The sequence below is a fragment of the Magnolia sinica genome, chromosome 16 (assembly GCF_029962835.1).
Source record: "Magnolia sinica isolate HGM2019 chromosome 16, MsV1, whole genome shotgun sequence".
Classification (NCBI taxonomy): domain Eukaryota; kingdom Viridiplantae; phylum Streptophyta; class Magnoliopsida; order Magnoliales; family Magnoliaceae; genus Magnolia; species Magnolia sinica.
The window spans coordinates 58,016,802-58,040,630 of record NC_080588.1 but is presented as its reverse complement, the minus strand read 5'-3'; the positions used below and the strand labels follow the sequence as shown (position 1 = coordinate 58,040,630).

At 39.0% G+C, this 23,829-nt stretch overlaps 1 protein-coding gene across 3 annotated transcripts in view; it reads left to right on the top strand.

Moving 5' to 3' along the window:
* The window catches only part of LOC131229883 (casein kinase II subunit alpha-2), a 41,252-nt gene that overhangs the window by 8,414 nt on the left and 9,009 nt on the right, over positions 1-23,829 (top strand). The window contains exons 1-6 of one of the 3 annotated variants that reach the window (XM_058225933.1): positions 5,681-5,728; positions 5,825-5,989; positions 11,165-11,359; positions 15,678-15,835; positions 20,023-20,113; positions 20,250-20,315. In XM_058225933.1, coding sequence (XP_058081916.1) covers positions 5,696-5,728; positions 5,825-5,989; positions 11,165-11,359; positions 15,678-15,835; positions 20,023-20,113; positions 20,250-20,315 — 708 coding nt within the window. In that variant the 5' untranslated portion in view covers positions 5,681-5,695. Of the gene's footprint in view, positions 1-5,680; positions 5,729-5,824; positions 5,990-11,164; positions 11,360-15,677; positions 15,836-20,022; positions 20,114-20,249; positions 20,316-23,829 lie in introns of those variants that run through there. The other 2 variants (XM_058225932.1, XM_058225934.1) reach the window with 2 other exon arrangements.

Sequence of the window (23,829 nt, the reverse complement as noted above, 5' to 3'; positions counted from 1 at the left end):
AAAGATGAATACCCCATATGTCTTGATTTTGGGGGTACTTACGCGTCGCTCTCTAGTGACCAGCATATTATGGGTGAATATGTTCTTAAAGATGGCTTTCTTTTCAAGGGAGACGGACTTTGTATTCCCCGTATGTCCCTTCGTGAATTCCTCATCTGGGAGCTTCATTCAGGAGGGATAGCTGGCCATTTTGGTCGTGATAAGACCATTGTCCTCGTGGAAGATGGTTTCTATTGGCCAAGCCTCAAGCGAGACGTAGCCAAAGTTTTAGGGCAGTGTCGAACATGTCAGCTGGCAAAGCAAAGAAAGCAAAATACCGAGCTGTACACGCCATTGCTAGTGCCACATGCTCCGTGGCAGGACATTAGTATGGACTTCGTGCTCGGGCTTCCCAAGACTATAAAAAAGCACGATTTCGTTTTTGTCGTTGTGGACCGTTTTTCTAAAATGGCGCATTTCCTCCCATGTTCAAAGACGTCAGATGCGTCTCATGTTGCTCGTCTTTTTTTCGATGGTGTGGTGCGTCTCCATGAGTTACCTAAAACCATAGTGTCTGATCGTGATGTTCGATTTACTAGCTATTTTTGGAAGACACTGTGGCACATTATGAGAACTCGTTTGCAATTTTCTACTGCTTACCACCCACAAACAGATGGTCAAACTGAAGTGGTAAACCGTAGCCTTGGAAATCTTCTACGTTGTCTAGTGGGTGAACATGTTAAGACTTGGGACCTAATTTTACCAACTGCTGAACTTGCTTATAATGGGTCAGTTAATAGATCTACAGTGTTGAGTCCTTTTGAAATTGTAAGTGGTTATAAACCTAGAATGCATATAGATCTCTTACTTATGTCTGTTACCCAAAGGTCTTCTGAGTCAGCCGATGCATTCGCACGCCATATTCATGATTTGCATACACATATTAGACAGCGGTTAAATAAGAGCAATGATGATTATAAAGTTTTAGCTGATTCTCATCGTAGAGTGCAAGAATTTCAAGAAGGAGACTGTAATGGTGCGAATAAGGCCAGAACGATTCTCTCAAGGATCTGCAAAGAAATTACAAGCGCGTAGTGCTGGACCATTCAAGATATTACAAAAGGTTGGGTCCAATGCGTATCGGGTTGACCTTCCACCTGAAATGAGCATTAATCTAACTTTTAATGTGGAAGATCTAGTCCGTGCCCATACTCCCATTGTTGATACATCGTCCCTTTCATGGCCTTTTTCTGAGTTTGCCACCCAACCCCTTCCACCCCCTCCTCCACCCATTACCCATAAAGAAGCAATTGAGGAAATCTTGGATGACGAGATAGTATCCACGAGAGATGGGGGTTTCCAAAGGTATCTTGTCAAGTGGAAGAACAAACCATCATTTGAATCTATGTGGCTGTCGGGCGACGCATTGCAGGGTATTGATCCAGATCTACTCGAGCGCTACAAAAGTTTCAACTCGTCGGAGTCGAGTTTTTCTCACCCGAGGGGAATTGATACGGACATAAGCGCATTCAAGGTGTACCAACGAAGAAAGCACCAACCACAAGTGCCGTCCTTGTAGATAGGCGACTATTGAGGAGCTGAAGACCTTTTACATGTGATTGGACATATAGAAGACCCCACTCAGGGAAGGCACATGTGAAGGAAGATTGGAGAAAAAAGACCGAGCGCCCAAACTTTCCCGTACTTATGTTATTTGCGCGTTTTTGACTTAGTTAGGGGTCTTTTAGTAATTTTATGTCTTTATTTGCTTATCCTAGGGGTATTTTAGTAATTTTATGCCTTTATTTGCTTATTTATGTGGGCTAAAACCCTAAACTCGAATTTTAACTATTGATTAATGAAAAGTAAACCCTTTGGTTGCCTCCTTCCTCTCTTCTCTCTAATGGTGCTTCTTCTCTTCCCTTGATCTTCTTCTCCCAATTTCTTCTTGTGCCCCTCCAACTTCTTCAAGGTAATAATTTTCTTTTTTCTATTTTTCAGTTTTGGCTAATCCTTCTTCGATCAAAATCTTGAGAACCGATCTAAACCCTAAACCCCCAAATTCTCAAATCCCTAATCTGAGAAACTTCTTGGTTCTTCGGACTAGTGATCTTTATTGATCGATTGGGTGTGACCATGCAAGATCGGGAGGTCTCATCCCTCGCCGGATCCAACCCAAGTAGTAATTGAATTCCATAATCCGTGGTTGTGGTGATGGCCCGCTCCATTGCATGTTTCCTTTATGATTTTCTCAGTTATGATGATTACTGTTAGAATTTTAGATCATTTATTCATTTTATTTCCGTTGTTTAATTGTGTCCATGAGCATGCATCATAATTAGGGCTGTCCTGCGTCACCATGCTACCAACAAAAATATTGTTCCAGTGACTTTAGCCAGTCATTGCACACCCTGGGATCCAAATTACCATCATTGCACACCCCGGATAGTCTCGTCGGAGGTTATTCATCCCTTTGCTCCCAGTTGCCCGTGGCGATGTTGTTGGACCCCGTAGCCAGGTTCATATTCTTTTTCTTGGAGATCACCATTTTAGTCAGGATGCCTTGAATCAACATTTCTAGACTCCAAATCTCCTTCAAGGCCATCCATAGAGGTTTAGCGGTCTTGATTGATTCCCTTGTTTACGTCTTCGAGAACAGTAACACGTCCTTCAAGAGTATTCATTCTGACCATGAAATGGCTCTTCAGATCATCCAACCGTTTTGTGATCAAATTGACCACTTGTTGCAAGGTTAATACAATTCCATCTTGAGGTTGCGTAGCCATCCCAACCCTGGGATTGTAAGTAGTCCCTCTTCTAGTGCTCATAAGGCAACAAACTTTTGCAAAGCATGCATAAGTTTTTTATTTTTATTTTTTCTTATGTAGCAAATGGAAAGGGTTTTCGGAAGGTTGGGTTTAGCGTGTAGGATAGGGTATGGGCTGTTTAGTAGTGGAATTTGGAGTAGAGAAAGGGTGATGGTTTAGGCAGGATGGAGAATATATATGGTTCGTAGTGGAAGGGCTGAATTATTAGATTGATTTAGGGAATTGAGGGTAGGTTTGGGATGAAATGGGGACAAAAATTGAGAAAAGAGGAAAATGGGAAAGAGAAAAAGATAAAATCCCAAGAGCAGAACTTGCTCTAATATCAAATTAATGCAATTTGATCAAGGAAGAAACTAATTGCAATGAGAATCAACATACCGGATTGAAGTTCAAACCATAAAGAGAAAAGAATGCAAGACTATGAGCAAGCTCAACAGTCCTATAGTGTTGAACTAGAGATCACTTCCCCCCCTTCAACAACTACCGTAGAGAAAACAAGAGAATTTTCATAAAAAGAGAATATCATTCAACTATCTTATTCCATAGGCTTAATCCTTATTTATAATTAGTCCTTACAATCTGCAATAAAATCCATGAATCCAAAATAGAATTCCTAACTAGCAAAGACATGAACAATAGGAAATTACCTAAATAAGAAAGCATTAAATAAGAAAAATATAAAATTACTTCTTTTCTAATGTAAAGATATCAAAGGAAATTTCCTAAGGGGCCGTTTGGATGAGAGCAAATGGGAGGGATTGGGAGTAAATGAAGGTAAATGGAAGTAAATGTCTCTTTTTGGTGTGTTTGGATGGAAGTAAATGAAATGAATTGTGAGTAAACGGGGCTGCAAATGAAATCCTCCCCACATGGAGAGATTTGAGAGTAAATGGAGGTAAATGCCTTTTTGGGCTCCCTTGGAGAGTCGCACATGTAAACAAAGGTGTTGCCACACACGTGTCCACCGTACATGTGGCACACTAATGATACTCTGAAACAAGCCACTTATAAGCTACATTAATGGAATGATCCGAACCATCCAAATGTTGGCCATCCAAATGGACGGTTAAAAAAGTTGACAAGTTGCTTGTTTGTGATCCTTACTTTTGTGGCCCACCTAAGGCTCATAATTTCCTCATTTTCGGCTCAAGTATATATTTCAATGGGCTTATTATAATTATTCTTTAAAATATCATATACGTACACTGATTTGGGATATTAAAGCTTATTTAGAATATCACATGTGTTCCCATGAATATATTGAAAAATTCAAATGCATTCCAATTCCTCCTATTTACTCTCATCCAAACACAACCTGAGTAAGTCATTTACTCCCAATTCATTTACCTCCATTTACAAGCTCCCAAACGGGCCCATGTAGAGTTTGAAAGAAAGGGAAAGTAAAGATACTTCCTAATGTAGAGATTTAAAAGAAAAGTAAGGATGGCCTATAAAGGGAAAGTGGGCCCTTTCTTGTACACACGGGCGGAGCGTGCACATGTGGGATGTGGGGTGATTGCATCACCTTTATGAACTTCTCATCTTGGAAAGCAAATTGGTGAAACGTATGTTTATTTTAATAAACCTGTGGGTCCACCCAAAGACAGGGTTGTCCATGTTTATGCAAAAAATTGAATTATAATTTAAAAGATCTCCAAATTCTTCAAATATGATCCCAATCATTGCTACATTAATCTCAATCGTCTAAACACCTCTAGGGATCTTGGATTTGATAGCTTTTGCCTCTCTTCTTTCGAAAGGAGTTGGAAAAAAGCATTGCCCCCTATGACTGCTATTTGGTGGAACAATCCTCACCATGCTGTCTTAACCTCTTCTATGAGACACTGGATATCGGGCCTGGTAGGCTCATACTTGGTTTGAGACTCTACTGCCTTTTCAGGCAGTGTGCAAAACTCCTTGGTCAATCTGTTTAGCAACTTGGATCAACTTGGCCCTTGGTCATACTCCAAAACTTTCTGTTTTTGTTTTTTAGTGAATGTTTATCCTTCCACCATTCTTCCACCTTTTAAAGCATTTCACAGGGAGAACGAGCTTTTACCGTAGTCCTCTCTTGCAGGTCACACTCCAACATGTTCAAGAATTGTTCTCACAGCCCACACACCTTTCTCTCATAAATAGTTGGATATGCTAGTCCACTGTAATTAGTAGACTTGTCATCATCTTGTAACTAGGCTCGGAGAGCTACTGATCAAGGTCTCTTTGGCTTCTCTGCGACAAATTAGCATCAATGATTAGAAAGTAATACCATAATTTTAAGCAGGGAGATGGCGTAGGTGGGGTTTTTAGATGTCTAGAGGCAAAGAAGGCTGAACCTTTCCAAAGAGGAAAAAAAGAGGTTCACAAGGGGGGTGTAGGTTTGCTTCGACTTGTTTCAGAGAGTATGGCTTCAGTGGTTTCATCACGATTCATCATAGGTGTGCCTTGACCTTATTTATGCTCCCCTTGACCCGTTGGCATGATCGTGCTAATTCCCAATGGGTATGAGGTCTAAGTGTCCAACTTGTTTTTGCTGTGTTTTTCATGCTGATGGTTACTCTATATTTTAAGGCACGCTGTATCATTTCTAGAGTCTGAACCCTTGTAATGATGATTACATCACCTTTGCATCACCTTCATGCTTTGCTGGTAATGTATGATATTGGCACATCTGATGCAATTGGGCAGAACTCATAATTTATTCAGCAAGGATGCAAGACAAGTTATTTTCTTTCAGCAGTGCAGTTCATGCATATTTTCAACAAATTTCAGCAAAAATCTCCTAAGAAACTGGTTGACCTTTAATAAATTAGGGTTCGTTGCCAAAATAAGAGTGGAATGGCGGAAGAGGTTTAATGCAGCGGAACCCAATTAGTTAGGATGAGGCCTAGATGACGGTGATGATGATTGCCAGAATAAATCAGGTTCACCTAATTAATATGATTTGATTTTTAAGCAAGCACTCTTGTGATAGATTTTCTTTTCGAAAATTAAAGAATGTAATTGTGGAAACTTTTCAGCTTCATATTTCCAACCACTTGCCTCCTTCACTCAGTGATCAGGATGATTATGAAGTCGTTCGCAAAGTTGGTAGGGGAAAATACAGTGAGGTCTTTGAAGGCATAAACATGTCAAATTCCGAGCGGTGCATCATCAAGATCCTCAAGCCAGTGAAGAAAAAGAAGGTGATCTTTGCACATTTGATCTCTATGCATGCCTGTTTCTAGAACTAATTTATGAGTTCCTGGCAGTCTTTTATTGGCTTTGATTTAATTGCAACTCTATTCAAAATGAAGCCCTTGCTTTAGGAATTAACTGAAATAAGAAGTTTGTTGGCTAAACTGAGTATCATTTACCCTTCTTGATGAATCTTGGACAATTCTTTTATTACTTTAAAAAGTTCCAACTGGTTGATTGTTTAGACACGTTGTTTCTGAACCCTGTACTGTCACATAATTTACATATTATAAAATATCCTTTTGATCTATAGTTAACCTTAAGATCTACATACCTGGTTTATAAATGTAAGTTATCTTGAAGTACGTTGATTTAGGCATTTCTGTATGGAGTATGGAGCATAACTTCCTGCACGGGTTCACAATATCATTCTAGAACTTTAAGGCATGTCAATTGACCAATGGAATGGTCAATCTTTTATGGTAATGTGATGATGACCAATGTCTAGTCCGATGATTAATCTTCTGATTTTGCATCTTGCTAACTGTTCCTGTTTGCTGCTTAAATTGTTTTAGTTTTGATTAATGGCCTTTGGTTTTGTGCTCTTACCAAGAGGCTTGAATTACTAATAGGCCAAGGAGCCATGCCTTGAAACCCTTCCGGATGGAACCATCCCATCCTTTGAAGGAAGGATTACAAAGAGATGTTTTATAAAAAAATCACAACTGTCCACATTCTGTGGAAGAAGTTCAATGATTGGATAGGCACTTTCCAGTCTAGGAGATCTTTGAGGCATTGTCTATTCATAGTGACGCCTATCAGATCAATGGTCTGGATCACTAGACCACTGTCCCCACTTGCACAGAATAAAGGCCTGGGGATACTTTGCATATCCTTTGGTCGAGCATCACGTAATTCCTCATTGCTTTCTTGGCATACACAGTGGAAGGTATTTTTTCCCCTCTTAGGCGTATGACATGGATGTGCAATGAATGAAGCCAATGAAAATGATTTAAGTTGATTTTCTGGTCAGCATCACTTTGATTTTAAGTAGTTTTTTTTCCCCCTCGTTTTCTCCTGTTTTTGTAGTGGGGTATTTAGTTGGTTGACATTCCTCTGGCTGGAGGCATTTTTGTTCATTCCATCTTCCAAGTGAAACCATGTCACTCAGTCATGGTTTGTCACGATTGAAATGATTTCTTTCCACTCATGCATATGGCATGAATGTGCAATGAATGAAGCTAATGAAAAGGATGTAAGTTGACTTTCTGATGCACCTCACTTTTCTTTGATTTAGAGTTGGTTATGTTGCTGGTCTTTTCTAGGGCTGTCAATGGGTATGTTTTGTCCGATGCTGTCGTACCCATATTTGGATCCAACTAAGGGAGTGGTCTGGGTCCTATCTGGTTCAGAAATGGGTACAATATATGAGGCACTAAATCCAAATCTGATTAGATTTGGATCTCCAGTCTTGACAGGGGTGCAGTTTAGGGTCTATCATGTATCAAGGATGGGGCTATAAGGACTTGACCCTGCCCGACCCAAAAAATATGTGCCGATGGCGCATTCTGGGGCTGGAGAAGAGAGGAGATAAGGGTTTTGGGGTAGTTGCGTAGTAATATTATGTATCAAGGGCCGGGCTATGAGGACTTGACTTGAAGCTTGGCCCTGCGTGACCCAAAAATTGATCAGGCCTTATATGCTATGCCCAAGCCCAGCCAACAGGCCTATTTTGATTGGATGTAGATCTAGATCTAGAAGTTGCTGGATGTTGACGACTAGGATTTGGGACATATTTAGGAGCACCAATGCTCGCCTAATAAGATTTTCCACGGTTAGCACCCTGTTTCTTTCTACCAACCAAACAAAGATGGCCTTTTGGTGGATCCCCATAATTTCAAAACCAAAAGTTATGCCATGGAGGAGAGGGAGAGATAGCGAGCAAACTGTAGAAGGACCGAATAGAGAACCTTTCCAAACTATGACCCCACCAAACCACCGTATCCTGCATTGACTCCCCAAGCTTGATGAGCTTAAGCCTTTCCAGAAGATTGATGAACACCACCACTTCCTTGTCTGAAAGACCCCTTCGATAGGGAGGTGCCCAAACCACCTCCTTGCTAGATCTGGAAAAACGGCGAGCAACTGTAATATTTTTCTCTGGCACTAAGAGGGCTAAACTAAGGAAGGTCTCTTTAAGCATGCAGTCGCATAACCATAAATCCTCCTAGAAGCAAATACGACTTCCCTCCCCCATAACAAAGGACATGTCTTCTTTGAACATGGAAGCTATCGAAAAAATCAATTTCCATAAGCCTGAAGCTTTATAATTAGTGTTGTCATGTGCGACCGCATATGCACATATCCATATGCAGATCACATATGCAATTGTGGCACATTTGCGATCGCATATGCGATGTATGCGGTTGCATACAACATATGCGATCACATATTGGCCAGGGCACATTTAATTTTTTATTTTTGCAAAAAAACAATTTTTTGCCAATAAAAAGGCTTCCAAACCTTCTCCATTTACAATATTCTCACTCCAAAACTCTCTTACTCTCTTCTTCTCTTACATTTCTTAATTCCAAGTGGTCTTAATCGCTCTCTATTACATTTCCTACTTCCAAGTGGTCTTAATCTCTCTCCTACATTCCTTCTCTCTTGAAAGTTGGAAGATCAAGATTCAAGCACTTTCAAGTTTCAAGGAAGATAGCTTGTTGATTTTCTACAATAATCAATAAATAACTTGTTAACTATATTCTTGAATGCCGTTGACTTGATGTTTAATTCATTGTTTAATTGATTTTTCTCTCAAATGAATTTTAAATATGTAAAACTAGTTATCTATTCACTTAGAAAAGTTTCCCTTAGTTTCTTATATTTTATATATATATATATATTGAAAATTTCCCTATTTTTACATTTTTCGAAAAAAAAGCAGTTGCATATGTGATTGTGTGATCGCATATGCGCATAGGCATATGTGATCGCACATGATCGCATATGTGATTCAACAACATTGTTTATAATGGCATATGCAATTCGACAACATTGTTTATAATGTGACAAATCTATAACCCCCCTGCCAGTCCTGTACTTCCTAGTCATCATATCCTTTGATAGACTTCCTCTATAGCGAAACGCCACATCCACTTTTCCAATAATGCTTGATTCATGTAGTCTAGATTCGTCAACCTTGCCCTCCTTTTTGAAAAAGGCTTGCACACCTCCTCCCACCTTAAAAAGTGATTTTTTTTTTCCTTGATTATGCACCACTCCAGAGAAAATCATGCATGAGCTTTTCCAGCTTAGCCAACACTGATTGGGGACATCTAAACAAGGACATGAAATAGAGGGGCATATTTGAGAAAGCCGCTTTGATCAAGTTAAGCGACTCCCAGCGACCTGCAATGGCCACCATAGAAAAATCATTGAAAAAAAATAATCAAGGACCGTGGGAATGATTCCCAACAGTCCACTAGCCCACATGTAGTGATTGCACACCCCCTCATCTTCTACCGAGTAGCAACACATGCTAAATTGGTAAGCAGAGCAGCACATGCTAAGCCCTCAAAGAAAACCACTCTCTTATTAAATAAACATTACATTAGGAAAAGAATTATGCATCCAAATTGCCTTTTTGGGCTTAATAACTAAAGAAAACCCTAATGCAATAGGCAACAACCAAAATGCCCCTGAATGCTGTCTCAACCGTATTATATGTTTATTGTAAGTTGGCCACAACTCATTCAAACCTTTTCAAAATTACAAAAGCTAATTCAACAAACTTTCAACAGGGACCAGTTTCAAGTCGTTCCAATATCATTCGATGCCCAAAAAGTCATCTACCAAAAATGTTGAAACTAGGGGGAAGCTGGTTCAACTAATTCTAACTCAAATAACTAACTAAATGTCTGTTGATCTCGTCTACAATGGACATTTGGACAGATTATCCTCCATCATATCAATCTAAACTGTCAATTGATCCATAATCCACATGTTCAATTTGGATGGTTGGATAATCTGGATCCTAGATCATATTTAAGTAGCTGTCATCACTTGGCTTGCATGACAGTGGTGCTTCTTCTAATTGATCTTTTGATGTCTATTTCATTGCACTTGTTGTATCCTCGAAATATAGTTGAATGTTGATTACTTTTTTCTTCTGCTTTTCTTTACTTAAAAAAAAAAAGTAGCAGTAATCAAGTTTTATTAAAGAAAAGAGGCAAAAGCCTTGCTAATTTACAAAACTGCCCAAGAAGAAGCCATCAAAGCACAATCCTGAGAGCCTTTATATTTCTTCTGCTTTTCTTTTTCCCTCATTTTCTGCCAATCAGCTTGTTGATTGCATATCTTTCTCTCGACCTTCAAGTGCAACTTGTTGATTGCCTTATACCAATTACTGAAGGTCAGCTACACGAATCCTGTTCCGCCATTCCACTCTATCAAGTGCCATACCTTCGGTTAGACCATAGGTCATCAAGTCTTTTCTTATTGCCTCCATCCACTTCCTTTTGGGCCTTCCCCTCGCCCCGTTAGAGCCTTCAACTTGTAACAACTCAACTCTTCTGGCTGTTTCTTGGTTTCCGTTGCACATGACCGAACCATCTAAGTCTATTGTCCCTCATCTTATTACCTATTGACGCCACTCACAGGTTCCCTCAAATTCATTCATTTCTAATTCTATCCTTCCTCATCTTTGTATTCATCCATATCAATATCCTCATTTCAGCTACATTCATCCTATGAACATGTTGTTCCTTAACAGCCTAACATTCTGTCTCACAAAGCATGATTGGTCTTTTGGGTATCATATAGAATTTCCCTTTCAGTTTGAGTGGTACATGACGATCACATAAAACTCCAGAGGCACACATCCAATTTCTTCCATCCAGCTTGAATTCTATGGGCAGCATCCTTCTCAATCTGTCCACTCTCATAAATTAGTGATCGCAGGTATGATCATTTCAGGAAACTTCTTGGTCAGCAATCTTAACTAATTCCTTGCTTTTACTCGTATTGTTACTAAAATTGCACTCTATATACTCTATTTTAGTATGACAAATTTTAAATCCTTTAGATTCTAAAGAAACCGTAAATCTAGCTCCTTGTTTTACTAAATTTCATTTCAGCCTCTATCGCACAGAACCATAACATGTGTGTTGGCAATTGTGCAGATAAAACGGGAGATAAAAATTCTTCAGAACCTTTGTGGAGGCCCAAATGTTGTGAAGCTGCTTGATATTGTCAGAGATCAGCACTCAAAAACCCCTAGCCTGATTTTTGAATATGTGAACAGCACAGATTTCAAAGTTTTGTACCCGACACTGACAGATTATGACATACGCTACTACATTTATGAGCTTCTCAAGGTCTTTCCTTGACCTTATTGCAATAAAATTTTGTTTTTATTTTTTTATTTTTTCATTTTGAGAATTATGATCCATCTGAAGGTTATGCATACTATACGTGCTAATTTGTTTGAAGTATAGTGAATAGATAATCATGACAGGAAAACAGTAGGAAATTACCAGTACAATACGAGAAACAAAAAGAAGAAGAAAAAAACCAAGCGAGAATAAGAAGCTCAGCATTAACATTAAAGAGGAAATGGGAGATCTTTCATTTTGGGAAGAAGGCAGGTCAGACAATAATATTCAAATTTTTCTGCCAGTGCATTTGCTTCTTCGTGCACAATGGAAGATTTCAGGGATTAAATTTGTGTGGAGATGCTTGGGACCATGCAATATGCTTCCTATCATTGAGCCAACGGATATCATTCACCAAATTCTTTCAATCTACAACTTTCTTGATGAGTAAAGAGGCAAATTCTCCTGAATTCTTTAGGGGAGCAGTAACTTTGGCCAAGACTCTTCAGAGAGTATAGGAAACGCATATAGCAACTAACAATCTTACGTTCTGCATTAGGACCATAACTTTCTAGATGTGTAAAGAGTGGTAAGTTTGACTTGTTAGAGAGCTTTTGTTTTCCCTTAAAGATTTTAATGGGTTAAATAGACTGCAAGGTTTGTGTCTTCACTTGTAGGAAGGAGAGGGAAGCAACCTTCATGGATTTGTAATTGGGTTTATAGATTAGAGTTGGAAGGAATCATGGGCGTGTTTGAGGCCTAAATGCTGTTTTGATCTAAACGACAGTTGATATTGTGCGCTTGGATGTGCTTTGCAAACCCTGGACTCATCTCTGCTCACCAAACAAGGGCTAAAACACTGACTTGGCAAAAAACATTTTGATTGGTGGTTTGGAAATTTTATCTCGAACACTTGGGGGCCGTTTGACACCTCTACCAATCAGAGCTTGTTCTCTTATTCTAAAAAAAAGCTCTTATTTTGAAAATAGAATATTTGGTAAAGCTCTAATTTTAACGCTTATTTTTTTAGAAACTAGCAAAGAAACTCTTAAAAAATAAGTAATGGGGAGGTCACTTTTTCCTTGAGAGCTTATTTGGCTTAAGCGGGCAAACATTTTGGACTAATTTTTTGACAAATTTGTCCTTAGATTTTTCAAGTAATTCCTATCTTGCCCTCTTCTCTTCTCTTCTCTTTACAATCTCTCTAAGGTGGGCCCAAAATGCGGACGACCCATATTGAAGGTAGGGCTCCACATGATGAATGGTCCACATCAAAGTGGGCCCACATAATGAACGGTCACATCAAAGGTGGGCCCCACATGATGGATGCCCCACATCAAAGTGTGACCTCACTTGATGGATGATCCACATCAAGTGGGCCCCACCCAATGGACAATCTACGTCAAAGGTGGGACCACATGATTGAAGGTTGACATCAAAGGTGGGCCCACATGATGAACAACTCATATTGAAGGTTGGACCCCATATGATGGACGATCCATAGCAAAGGTGGGACCCATATGATGGATGGTTAACATCAAAGGTGGGTCCCACATGATGGATGGCCCACATCAAACTGTGGTCCTACAGATGGACTATCCACATCAAGTGGCCCCACATGATGGATAGTCTAGAGTAAAGGTGGGACCCACATGATGGATGGTGGACATCAAAGGTGGGTCCGCATGATGAACAACCCATATTGAAGGTGCCCCCCACATGATGAATGGTCTGTGTCAAGGTGGGCCCATATAATGCATGGTTCACATCAAAGGTGGGCCCCACATGATGGATGGTCTACATCAAAGTGTGGCTGAGCACAATGGACCATCCATGCTAAGTGGGCCCCACTTGATGGACAATCCACATCAAAAGTGGGACTCACATGATGGATGATGGATATCAAAGGTGGGCCCACATGATGGACAATTGACATCAAAGGTGTGCCCACGTGATGAACAACTTGTATGTAAACCACATAATGGACGGAGTAGGCCTCACATGATGGATGGCCTACATTAAAGTGTGGCTACTCGTGATGGATAATCCACATCAAGTGGGCCTCACCTAATGGATGGTCCCCATCCAAGGTCTCACATGATGGATTGCCATATCCAAAGTGGCTCAACATGTTGGATGATCCACATAGAAGGTGCGGTCCACACAATGGATGGTGGACATCAAAAGTGGGCCCCACATGATGGACAACCCACTTTGAAGAAGAGTTTTTTTTTTTCTTTTTTTGTTTTGTTTTGTTTTGTTTTGAAACATGATGGACAACCCACTTTGAAGGGCCCCACATAAAGGACGATAAGCACTGATGGTGGGCCCCACATGATGGGTGGCCTACAGCAAGGTGGATTGCACAAGGTGGATCCCACATGATGGATGGTGGACATCAAAAGTGGGCCCCACATGATGGACAACCCACTTCGAAGGGCCCCACATAAAGGACGATAAGCACTGATGGTGGGCCCCACATGATGGGTGGCCTACATCAAGGTGGATCCCACATAATGGACGATCCATGACAAAGGTCAACTGCTAATGATGAATGGTCCAAATCCAAGATGGGCCTCACATGATGGACGGCCCACTTTGAAGGTTTGGCTCACATGATGGACAATCCACATCAAAGGTGGCCTCCATATGATGGACGATCCACATCCAATGTTCGACATAATGGATGACCCAAATGTCTTAAAACGTGAAGATTGTAGCCATCTATTCTTTTGCCATTTGGGGCATGATTAATCTATAATGAGATCGACCAAAACAATTGTCTGGATTGCTCTTATAATGGAGCTATTGTAATCTTTAAAAATTACATCAACTACCCCTAAAAAAGCTCTTATTTGAATGTTTTACCAAACGTGCTTATTTCAAAGAAGAGTTTTTTTTTTTTTGTTTTGAAAACATGATTTTACCAAACGAGCTTATTTAAAACAAGAGCTAGAGTAAAAAGAGCTTAGGAATTTATCAATGAAATTTCAGGAGATGCTAAAATACACATTTGCCTATTTAGGAATCAAATAATTGCAAAAAAGATGCATACATAATAAGTTTCTCTTCAATGGGAGTCTAAAAGCATGTAATTTTGACTCGGGGAAACATTAGGGCTTATTTGGTTTTCCAATTTCCTATGAAATGCAAAGTAAATGACCCATAATTGTCATTTCCAGGTGTTTGTTTAAATATGAATTATGGCTAAAAAATCGAGAGTCAAATATACTTGCAAAGGAAGTAGGTAAAATAAATTGTAATCATTACATTTTCACATTATAACACTATCATTATTACAATCATTTCTGGGTGAACCAAACAATGTAACAAAATCATCATTGTAGTCAAATTTAAGTGGTCACCGCACAATTACAAGAGTAAATAATCATTACCCATCTACAACCATTTACCGTTGCAATTGGAAAACCAAACAGGCCCTAAGAGAAACATGGGGATAATAGTGGAAATTTTCAATGATACTTCATGAGATGCTAAAATACACATATTTGCATAGTTAAGAATCAAATAATAGCGAAGAAGACGCATATTTGCATTTTTAGGAATCAAATAATAAATTTCTCTTTAACAGGGCCCAAAAGAATGTATAGTTGACTCAGGGAAACATTGTGGAAACATGGGGAAAATGGTGGATCCATCCAACCATCCGTTGTGCATATAGATGCATACAAACATGCATGATCCATCCATCCATCCGTACACACATACCTACAAACACACACACACACAATGATCCATCCAACCAACCATCCATGCATACATCCATCCACGATCCATCCATCCATGTGTGCATACATATACACATGCAGATATGTATTTCATCATACAACCATGTGCTCATAAAAAAAATTTAGAATGATTTTTTTAATAAATAGATTTTTGGCGATATTGATACATTGGCGATGTTGTCGAAATATCGCTGATGCACTGGCGATACAAGTGACATCTAGAATTTACACAATTGAAAATATTGGAAATACATGAAAATATTGGAAATACATTGGCGATACAAGTGACACTTGGAATTTACACAGTTGAAAATATTGGTGATACATTGGCGATATTGAACATTGGTGATACATTGGTGATATATCACCGATACTTGGAATTTCTGATACTACCAGTGTTATCGGTATCGCCGAGCTGGAGATAAGGATAATATCGGGGATATTATGGATATGTCGGGGATCCTCTGAACAATGGCCTGCGGATTGCTGCATCATAGAGATGACTAGAAAGTATACATGATTTCATTATAAGTGGTTGCAACTTATTTGTAACACTCCTTTTATAATTACAGGCACTGGATTACTGCCATTCACAAGGAATTATGCATCGAGATGTCAAACCTCACAATGTTATGATAGATCATGAGCTGCGAAAACTTCGCTTGATTGACTGGGGACTTGCTGAATTCTACCATCCAGGCAAGGAATACAACGTTCGTGTAGCTTCAAGGTAAGCTTTTGTGGCCATCATGAGTGATTTGGCAACTGAGATGTGGTTGTTACCTTGCCTCCCCTGTATATGCCTTTGCCCCTTCCTACAGAAATGACTTCTAGTTAGCTTGTGGTAAATTAGTGTACATACACATGATAAGTTCGTGGTTGTGGGTGTGGGTGTGAGTGGGTGTGTGCGTGCGTGAGCACCTTACTACCATAACCTGTTAATGTACTGTGTACGATCTGCCATATACTACCTTAACATATTAACTTACTATTGGTGAACCACAGTATTAGAGGTGGCAATGGGCGGAGTGGCGCGGCCCGGCCTATGAGCCCGGTCCTATAGGGTCAAGGCTTGGACCCCTAAACTTGGCCTGAGGGTCGGCCTCTGGGCTTCAAATCTAGGCCTGGTGCGTGGGCCGGTCCAGGCTTTGGCTAATGATGAATGGCTCAGTCCAATTATCAAGAATACCACTGTTATGCAAAACGAATGGATGGTTCAAAGACACTTGTGACTGGTTCTGATTCTATGTACATGTAGATAAAAGGCACCGTTTGATCGGGGTTATGTTTCAATTATCAAAACCATTTATATGATGTGTGGATGGATGGAGACTCCTAAAGAAAACTTTTTGATTGGAGTATTTTAAACCCTTGATCATTTCACTCTTTCCATTACAGGGCTGGGCATGGCCTGGCCTCGCCATGTAGGGCCAGGGCCAGGGCCAAGGTTGTTTTAGCGTGATTAGGGCTAGGGCCAGGACAGGGCTGGGGCCAGGAATCAGGGGATTGGGGGGCCATTGCCACCCCTATGCCGTATACTACCACAACATGTTGATGTATTATCTGTGTGCTGTGGTACTGCTGTAACATTTTAATGCGAGGCACCTAAGCACTCTGTTTTGAAAATTTTATACACTATTTTACTTATAGATGGAAATACTGTGTTTATAGTAGATTGTAGATGATGGATATGGTTGTTGTGTGGGCTCACCAATCTTCCGGGGTGGAAAGACTAGATTTTGGGTACCTCTTGTTTATTTTTGGGCTTCTTTTGATCTGGCACTGAATTTAGTGTTGACGTGCTTTGGGGTTTTCCGGTCAAAGGGTTCATTTCACAGTTACCAGGGAACCAGTTATGAAATTTGAATGCGTTCCTAAACTGACAAAAGACACTTTTTCTGCCTTGTAGGAAACATGTATGGTGTTGAACTATCACATGTATTCCCTTTTATTTGCCCTTTCCACTTTACATGTCCAAATTATGAAAAGATATTTTAAGCTGTTAAGTTCAAGAAGAAATCAAGTTCTTTTTTTAGGGATACAAATGACGTTTCTCCTATGGTTCTCCTCCCATGGTTCAAAATGCACAAAAAGTCAACTCAACTTGAATGTCAGTTTGGTCGAGTTGAGTCCAGTCGAAGGCTCAGTTGGGGTTTAAAAATCGGTTTTTGTGTATTGTTTTGTTCACGACTGATACAGGGTTTATTGCCCTGTATCATGCTGTTTTGGGCTGATACAGCTGTATCGTTCATGGATGAGACCGTTTGTAGCCCAATATGTACCTGTCTGCGTACCAGTATCAGATGATATTTTAAACCTTGGTCTTAATTGATTGTCAATTACCAAGACATTGTTTAATATTTACAAATAAAAAAGAATATCGTTATGTAAAAGAAATTTGAAGTGGATAACTGATAAAAGAACTTGAAATGGCTGAAAATGCCCTTGAATTTTTTATGGAGTATTAGGTTTATCCCATTAGTTTATGTTTAAATTTATCCTTGGGAAAAGGCAAAAGATTCCAACTGAATCTGTCAACTTGACTCTGCAAATCAAATTAAAATCAAGTTTTTGATGAAGTCAACTCAAAACAAGGTATGCTGAAATGGTATCGGTGGGTGCAACGATGCCCACAGATGCCGTTACAACCCCCGTAATGTGTGTGTGTGTGTCTTTTTTTTTTTTAACAAAAGAAATCTCACCCCCCCCCCAAAAAAAAAAAAAAAAAAAAAAAAAAAACCCCAAAATCTGGAAAAAATGTGAGGATTCCATATATGTATATATTCTTTTAAATTTTCACCATGTTTATGATGGTGTAACGGTCCACTCTTTGGTAGGAATGCTTGTCTACTGATTTTATAACCTAATAGCCTTGGAATGAGTACAAAGTATAAACAAATAATAATACTCATATAAGTATTATCAAGATTCAAGAATTAACTACAAGAGGAAGTTTAAAAGAAAATGAATAAATATTCCTCATATTTATTCCAACTCACTAATCAGTTATTCAGCAGAAAATTAAAAGATTCAAGAAAAATACTAAATGAGGTTATCAAGAATAATCTAAGGCATGGATTTGTATACCTAATCATCTTACACATGTTAGAGTATTCCACAATGATAAAATATAATTTTTTCGGGGGGTTGGTCATAGTTACTGTTCATGCAAAAATAGCCAAAAAATAAAATTTTAAAATAGTAAATTAGCATATCAAGAATAATCTAATGTGTGGTTTTGTACACCTTGTCATCCTACACATGCGAGAGTATTCTAAAATGAATATTGGACAAAAAAATAAAATTTTGGGCGTTTTTGCTCATAGTTATTGTTCATACAAGAATATCTAGAAAATAAAAAAGTTTAAAAAAGTAAATTCGCATATCATTAACAATCCAAGGCATGATTTTGTACACATAATCATCCTATAAATGTTACAATATTTCAAAATGAATGTTGGACAATTTATTTGTTTATTTATTTTTGAAGTTTTTGCTCATAGTTACTGTTCATGTGAAAATGGTTAGAAAACAAGTTTTTTGAAAATAATAGAGTAGCATATTAAGAATAATCTAAGTCATGGTTTTGTATGCCCAATCATCCTACACATGTTAGACTATTCCAAAATGAACATTGGAAAAAATTTAATATTTTTGCTTTTTTCTAGATAAAAACAACCATATATTAAAATGAAATAAATAGGGCTACAAAAAAAAAAAAAACCTAAATCGATCACAAATCTAGCCTGATGCAATTTGGTCTTCTCACCATCATACAAACAGTTTCCGGCAAGAAAAAAAGCCACTTGCCTCTAATTTTAAACTTCCCCTGAAATGGCCCCCCCGGAGTTTTGATTTGTTCAAAAATCTTCAATGAGGAGTTTTTAATCTTGTGTTTCTGCACAAGGTGGGTCGAAATTGAAGTAAGAAGGAAGAGATATGAGAAGGAAAATGCTAAAAAAAAAGATTTGGAAGGGTTTTTATTTATTTATTTAAATTTTTTATAAATAATAAAAAAGGTTCTTTTTCAACCATTACAGGTGCCATGCGACTGTTACTGTTCACTTTTCCATTGTCACACCATTATGACCCTGTAACGTTTATCGAGGTTCGTAAATACCGTTACGGTCATTATATTACGGATTTACCACACCTTGACTCAAAAGCCATGCTCTCTCCTTTCTTGTCTTGCTTGTCAATCCAGCTTATCCTCTTAACTTGTCTCCTCAGGTACCAGGTTGGCTATGTATCTTTCTCTCATGCCGTTGCTTTCTCTTGTTTCATCATCTTTTTTCCCCTTTCTCTTAGTTGGATACCTAGTGATTTTTTCCTCTTTCTCTCTTCCACAAATCCTAGTTCTCTTCTTTTATATATATATATATATTCTCCCTTTGCCTTTCATTTGGGTAGGCTCATTGTGTGTTTTCTTTTAAACTCTAGGCTCTAGCTTTCTTTTTGCCACTTGTTTCTTCTTTTGGGTAGCTTACTACTGTTTGTTCTTTTGTTTTCTCTTCTTCCCTTCTTTTCCTTGGAAAGTGAAGTTAGATAACCCTGACCACCCTTGAGATCTGTCTAGTGATGGAACTGAGAACAAAACAGCGTGGTTGATAGGCACACGCTACTGTAATCTGTACTGAGGATCTAGATTTCAGGTGTTCATGTTTAAACCCGTTACATGTTGAAATGGGGACATGTAAGATCCCTTGTGGGCGTAGCGATAAAGTATCCAAAATTGTTTGAAACTTTATGCTTGAAAACATATATTGAAATAGGAGATTTTATGAAACCTTGTGATCAAAGTAATAAGGTTCCATACTTATTTGATGCCTTATGCAAACTATTGTTATTGCATGTGGAACTAACACATGTTTGTCTCATGCTTGGAGATATTTAACAACGGCATCTCTTGTTACCCAGATATTTTAAGGGGCCTGAACTCCTGGTTGATTTGCAAGATTATGACTATTCTTTGGACTTATGGAGCCTTGGTTGCATGTTTGCGGGAATGGTGAGTGTTTCTTTATTGAAAGAAGATCAATTATGAAGGGTTTGGTTTACTTGATGTGCTTTTTTCTTTTGCTCATTTACAATGTCTACACTATTTAACATGCTGGGACTACATGCTCTTTATTATTCTTTTGCAGATATTCCGCAAGGAGCCTTTCTTTTATGGCCATGATAATCACGACCAGCTTGTTAAAATTGCAAAGGTAGCCATTGCTTTTGGTTAGTTGTCTTTGTATGCTCTCGTAGGAAATCTGTATGCATTCATGTGTTTGCTTGAACTTCATAATGATATGAACACTTTCAAATTCGAATAGAATGGAGTTCTAGGCTATTAAAGCTGGTGTGGTGATTTCCACTAGTTGAGTGTGTGGACCTCTGATGGTGATGGTGATGGGGACATCCCGTGCACGCCGTCCACACGTGCGCGCACACCACCCCCCTACGCTCGTACGCCAGAAGAAGAAGGGCCCCACCGTCGATCTGGATTGATGATGACGTCCAGGGAGGGCCTCTTGGCTAGAAGACAAAGTTTTGATTCAAAAGAGTGGGCCCGTTAGTCAAGAAAAGCCCATCATGGGATCTCATGATCGTGGCCCACTAGTCAGATTGATATAATATTTTAGATTTTGCTTATTAATGTTATTTAGAACATTATGGATGCTTTAAATTTCTTTGATTATTTTTTATTTTGGTTTACTTCATTGCCAAGTAATAAGTTGTGCACATGGCGCGAGTTTTGGGGTATAGAGTTTTCTTATAAATAAGCACCCCTTGTAGCTTTTTTCATTCATTGAAGATTAATAAAAATTCTACGTTTTCCTACTCTTTGAGTTGTGAAGCCTAATTGGTTGCGAAGCCCTCCCTTCATCGAAGGGTTAACTACCGTGGTGTGAAGCCACATCTATCCCAATTCGCTTCCATCCATCGCCATCTCTACTACCCATCTTTTACCATCCCTTTTTCTCATCTCACCTCATCATCTACACTTCGAATCAATCATCTATTACAGCAATTCTCCTCCCTACAACAAAATTTCAGAATTTGGCCCTACAGGAGGGCTGAAACTTCGGCGGAGCACTACGGACAAACCGTACATCGGATCGAGCTGAGATTTGGGAGTTTTGGAGTCCATCCCTGGCCGACCAGGGCCAAGGTGGTCTTTTTCTGAATTGTGGGCCCCACACACGCGCGGCCGGGATCACACGCACGTGTGTCTGGGCCATTGTTATTGTCCATGCGTGCGGTGCTTCTCTGGTTCGTCTCTCTCCTTTCTTTCACTCCGCTTTCACCCAAAATACCTAAACCTAACCTTAAATTACACAAATATACAATTTTAAGCCCCTTTTCTTACCCTAGGGTTCCCTGAATTGGAATTTCTGAATCCCTTGGATTAGGGACTGATTACTATGCATGTGTGGATGATTATTTCTTATCTTTGAGTATCGTTTGGTTCATAATTTTTATTAATCCAGCCCTATCATGTGTAGGCCTGGACCTGCATAGATTCCCCTTAATTGAATGTTTGGACTTTCATGTGGGATATGAAATTTGTGTAATTGTTTCTAAACTAACGTGATCTTAAGCTTGAAATCTCGCATATCATATTTAATTTTCATGTCCTGCATCAGATGGTGAAGAGATCTTGCAATGCAATTGCTTGGGCTTGAATGTTTATATTAAATGATGCAAGGATAACACCTACTCCATGGAAATTAGCTATCATCAGATACCTAGAGAGGTGCCACATTTATGTTTCTTGTAGAAATTCCATGAAGTGTTTTTGACTAATTATATTTCTATGATTATAGGAAGACCATGACATGCATACGGGTTTTCAAAGATTGATTTGAAACCCTTTCCAAGTGCAACCTTATGCTTGGATCTTGAGATTCATATTCACATTGTTGGTTCACCATATTCTTAGTTACCACTAACTGGACTGTGGGTGTGTGGGGTTGGGTAGGGGGGGGAGGAGATTGTGGTTGTTTTTGTGGATCCTCGCTCGTTAGTTGTGGATGGCAAAACAGAGCTTCATGGAAGAGTTGGTTTCTGCTGTCAGCATAAAATACTGATTTTGTATCATTCACTTCATGTACAACTAGTGAGACAGTCATACCGCCCTCTCCCCTACTGCAGGAGCAAGACCACATACACATTAAAGAAAGAGTCGTTGGAATGTTTTCAAACATTCATGTAAAACTTCATCTTGGAAACTAGAACTACTCACTTAGAGGAGTTGTGAACTTCTTTTATGATAGGGAAGGGGAGGATTAGTGGGAGGAGTAGGATTAGAAACACTAGCTGGTGTTACATTGCTACTCACTACATCACCACACTCTGGAATAGTTTTTATTTTCAAATTTTTTTTGAAGGATACCAGACTCTGGAATAGTAGTAATGTCACTAATATCAAATACCATGTTTTGATCTTCGAGCCAAGATGCATCACTAAGGAGAACATCATCCTTTTCCTCACCGTTCACTATTCATCAGTAGCAACTCAGGGGTCGTTTGGATTGGTGAAAATAAAAAAAGTAGCTGAGGAAATGAGACTGATTTCCTTAGATGGGACGGTTTCTCTCGTTTGCGAAAGATAAAAAGATTGAGGTAATCAGTTTCCTTTTTGTCATATTTCCTCTAAAGGGCTATTTCCTTTTCCACTCTTGGACATCAAGAAAAGGAAACCTTTTGCTGTTTGGCAAATTTCCTCTCCTCATCTACTCTTTGGTTTCCACCAATCCAAACAGGTCCTTAGTTGACCAGTATAGCGTCCACTTTGCCCTTTCATACTTCTCTTCCTTAATTTAATGTTGTACATGAAATAAACTGGAAATTTAACTATTATTGCTTCAGTTGATTTCTTCTATTCATTTGGACCAGCCTACCATATAATGATTATGTTAAACACTTGTTAATATAACAATTATTACCAAAGGGAAAAATAATGTCGGCTCAAAGGTAGTCCAATTTCTCTCATAGCCCCAAGCGTTGCATGTGAGGCTTAATACTAGAATCCTAGACCTCACAAGTTATGGTGTTCTCTCTAAAGTGTTCCCTCGAATTGGCTACAAGGATTCAATATAAATAATCAAATGCTTTCTCCAATTACACAATTATAATATTCTTAAAAATCGTCATCATCATCATCATCATCATCCAAGCCTTATCCCAATTAATTAGGGTCGGCTACATGAATCATGTTCTGCCATTCCACTCTATCAAGGGTCATACCTTCAATTAGGCTATAGGTCATCAAGTCATTTCTTACTAGTTACTACCTCCATCCACATCCTTTTGGGACTTGCCCTTGCTCTTTTACAACCTTCAACTTGTACCAACTCATTCCTAACTAGTGCGGTTCTTGGTCTCTGTTGCAAATGACCAAACCATCAAGTCTACTTTCCCTCATCTTATTACCTATTGGCGCTACTCCTTAAATTCCTCGAATGCATTCATTTCTGACTCTATCCTTCCTTGTCTTGCTACTAATCCATCTCAACATCCTCATTTTAGCTGCACTCATCCTATGAATATATTGTTTTGTAACTGCCCAACATTCCGTCCCATAAAGATTGTTGTTCTTATAACTATCCTATAAAATTTCTTTTTTAGTTTGAGTGGTACACGGTGATCGCATAAACTCCAAAGGCACATCTCCATTTCTTCAACTCAACTTGAACTCTATGGGCAACATTCCTCTTTCCACTCTCATGAGTT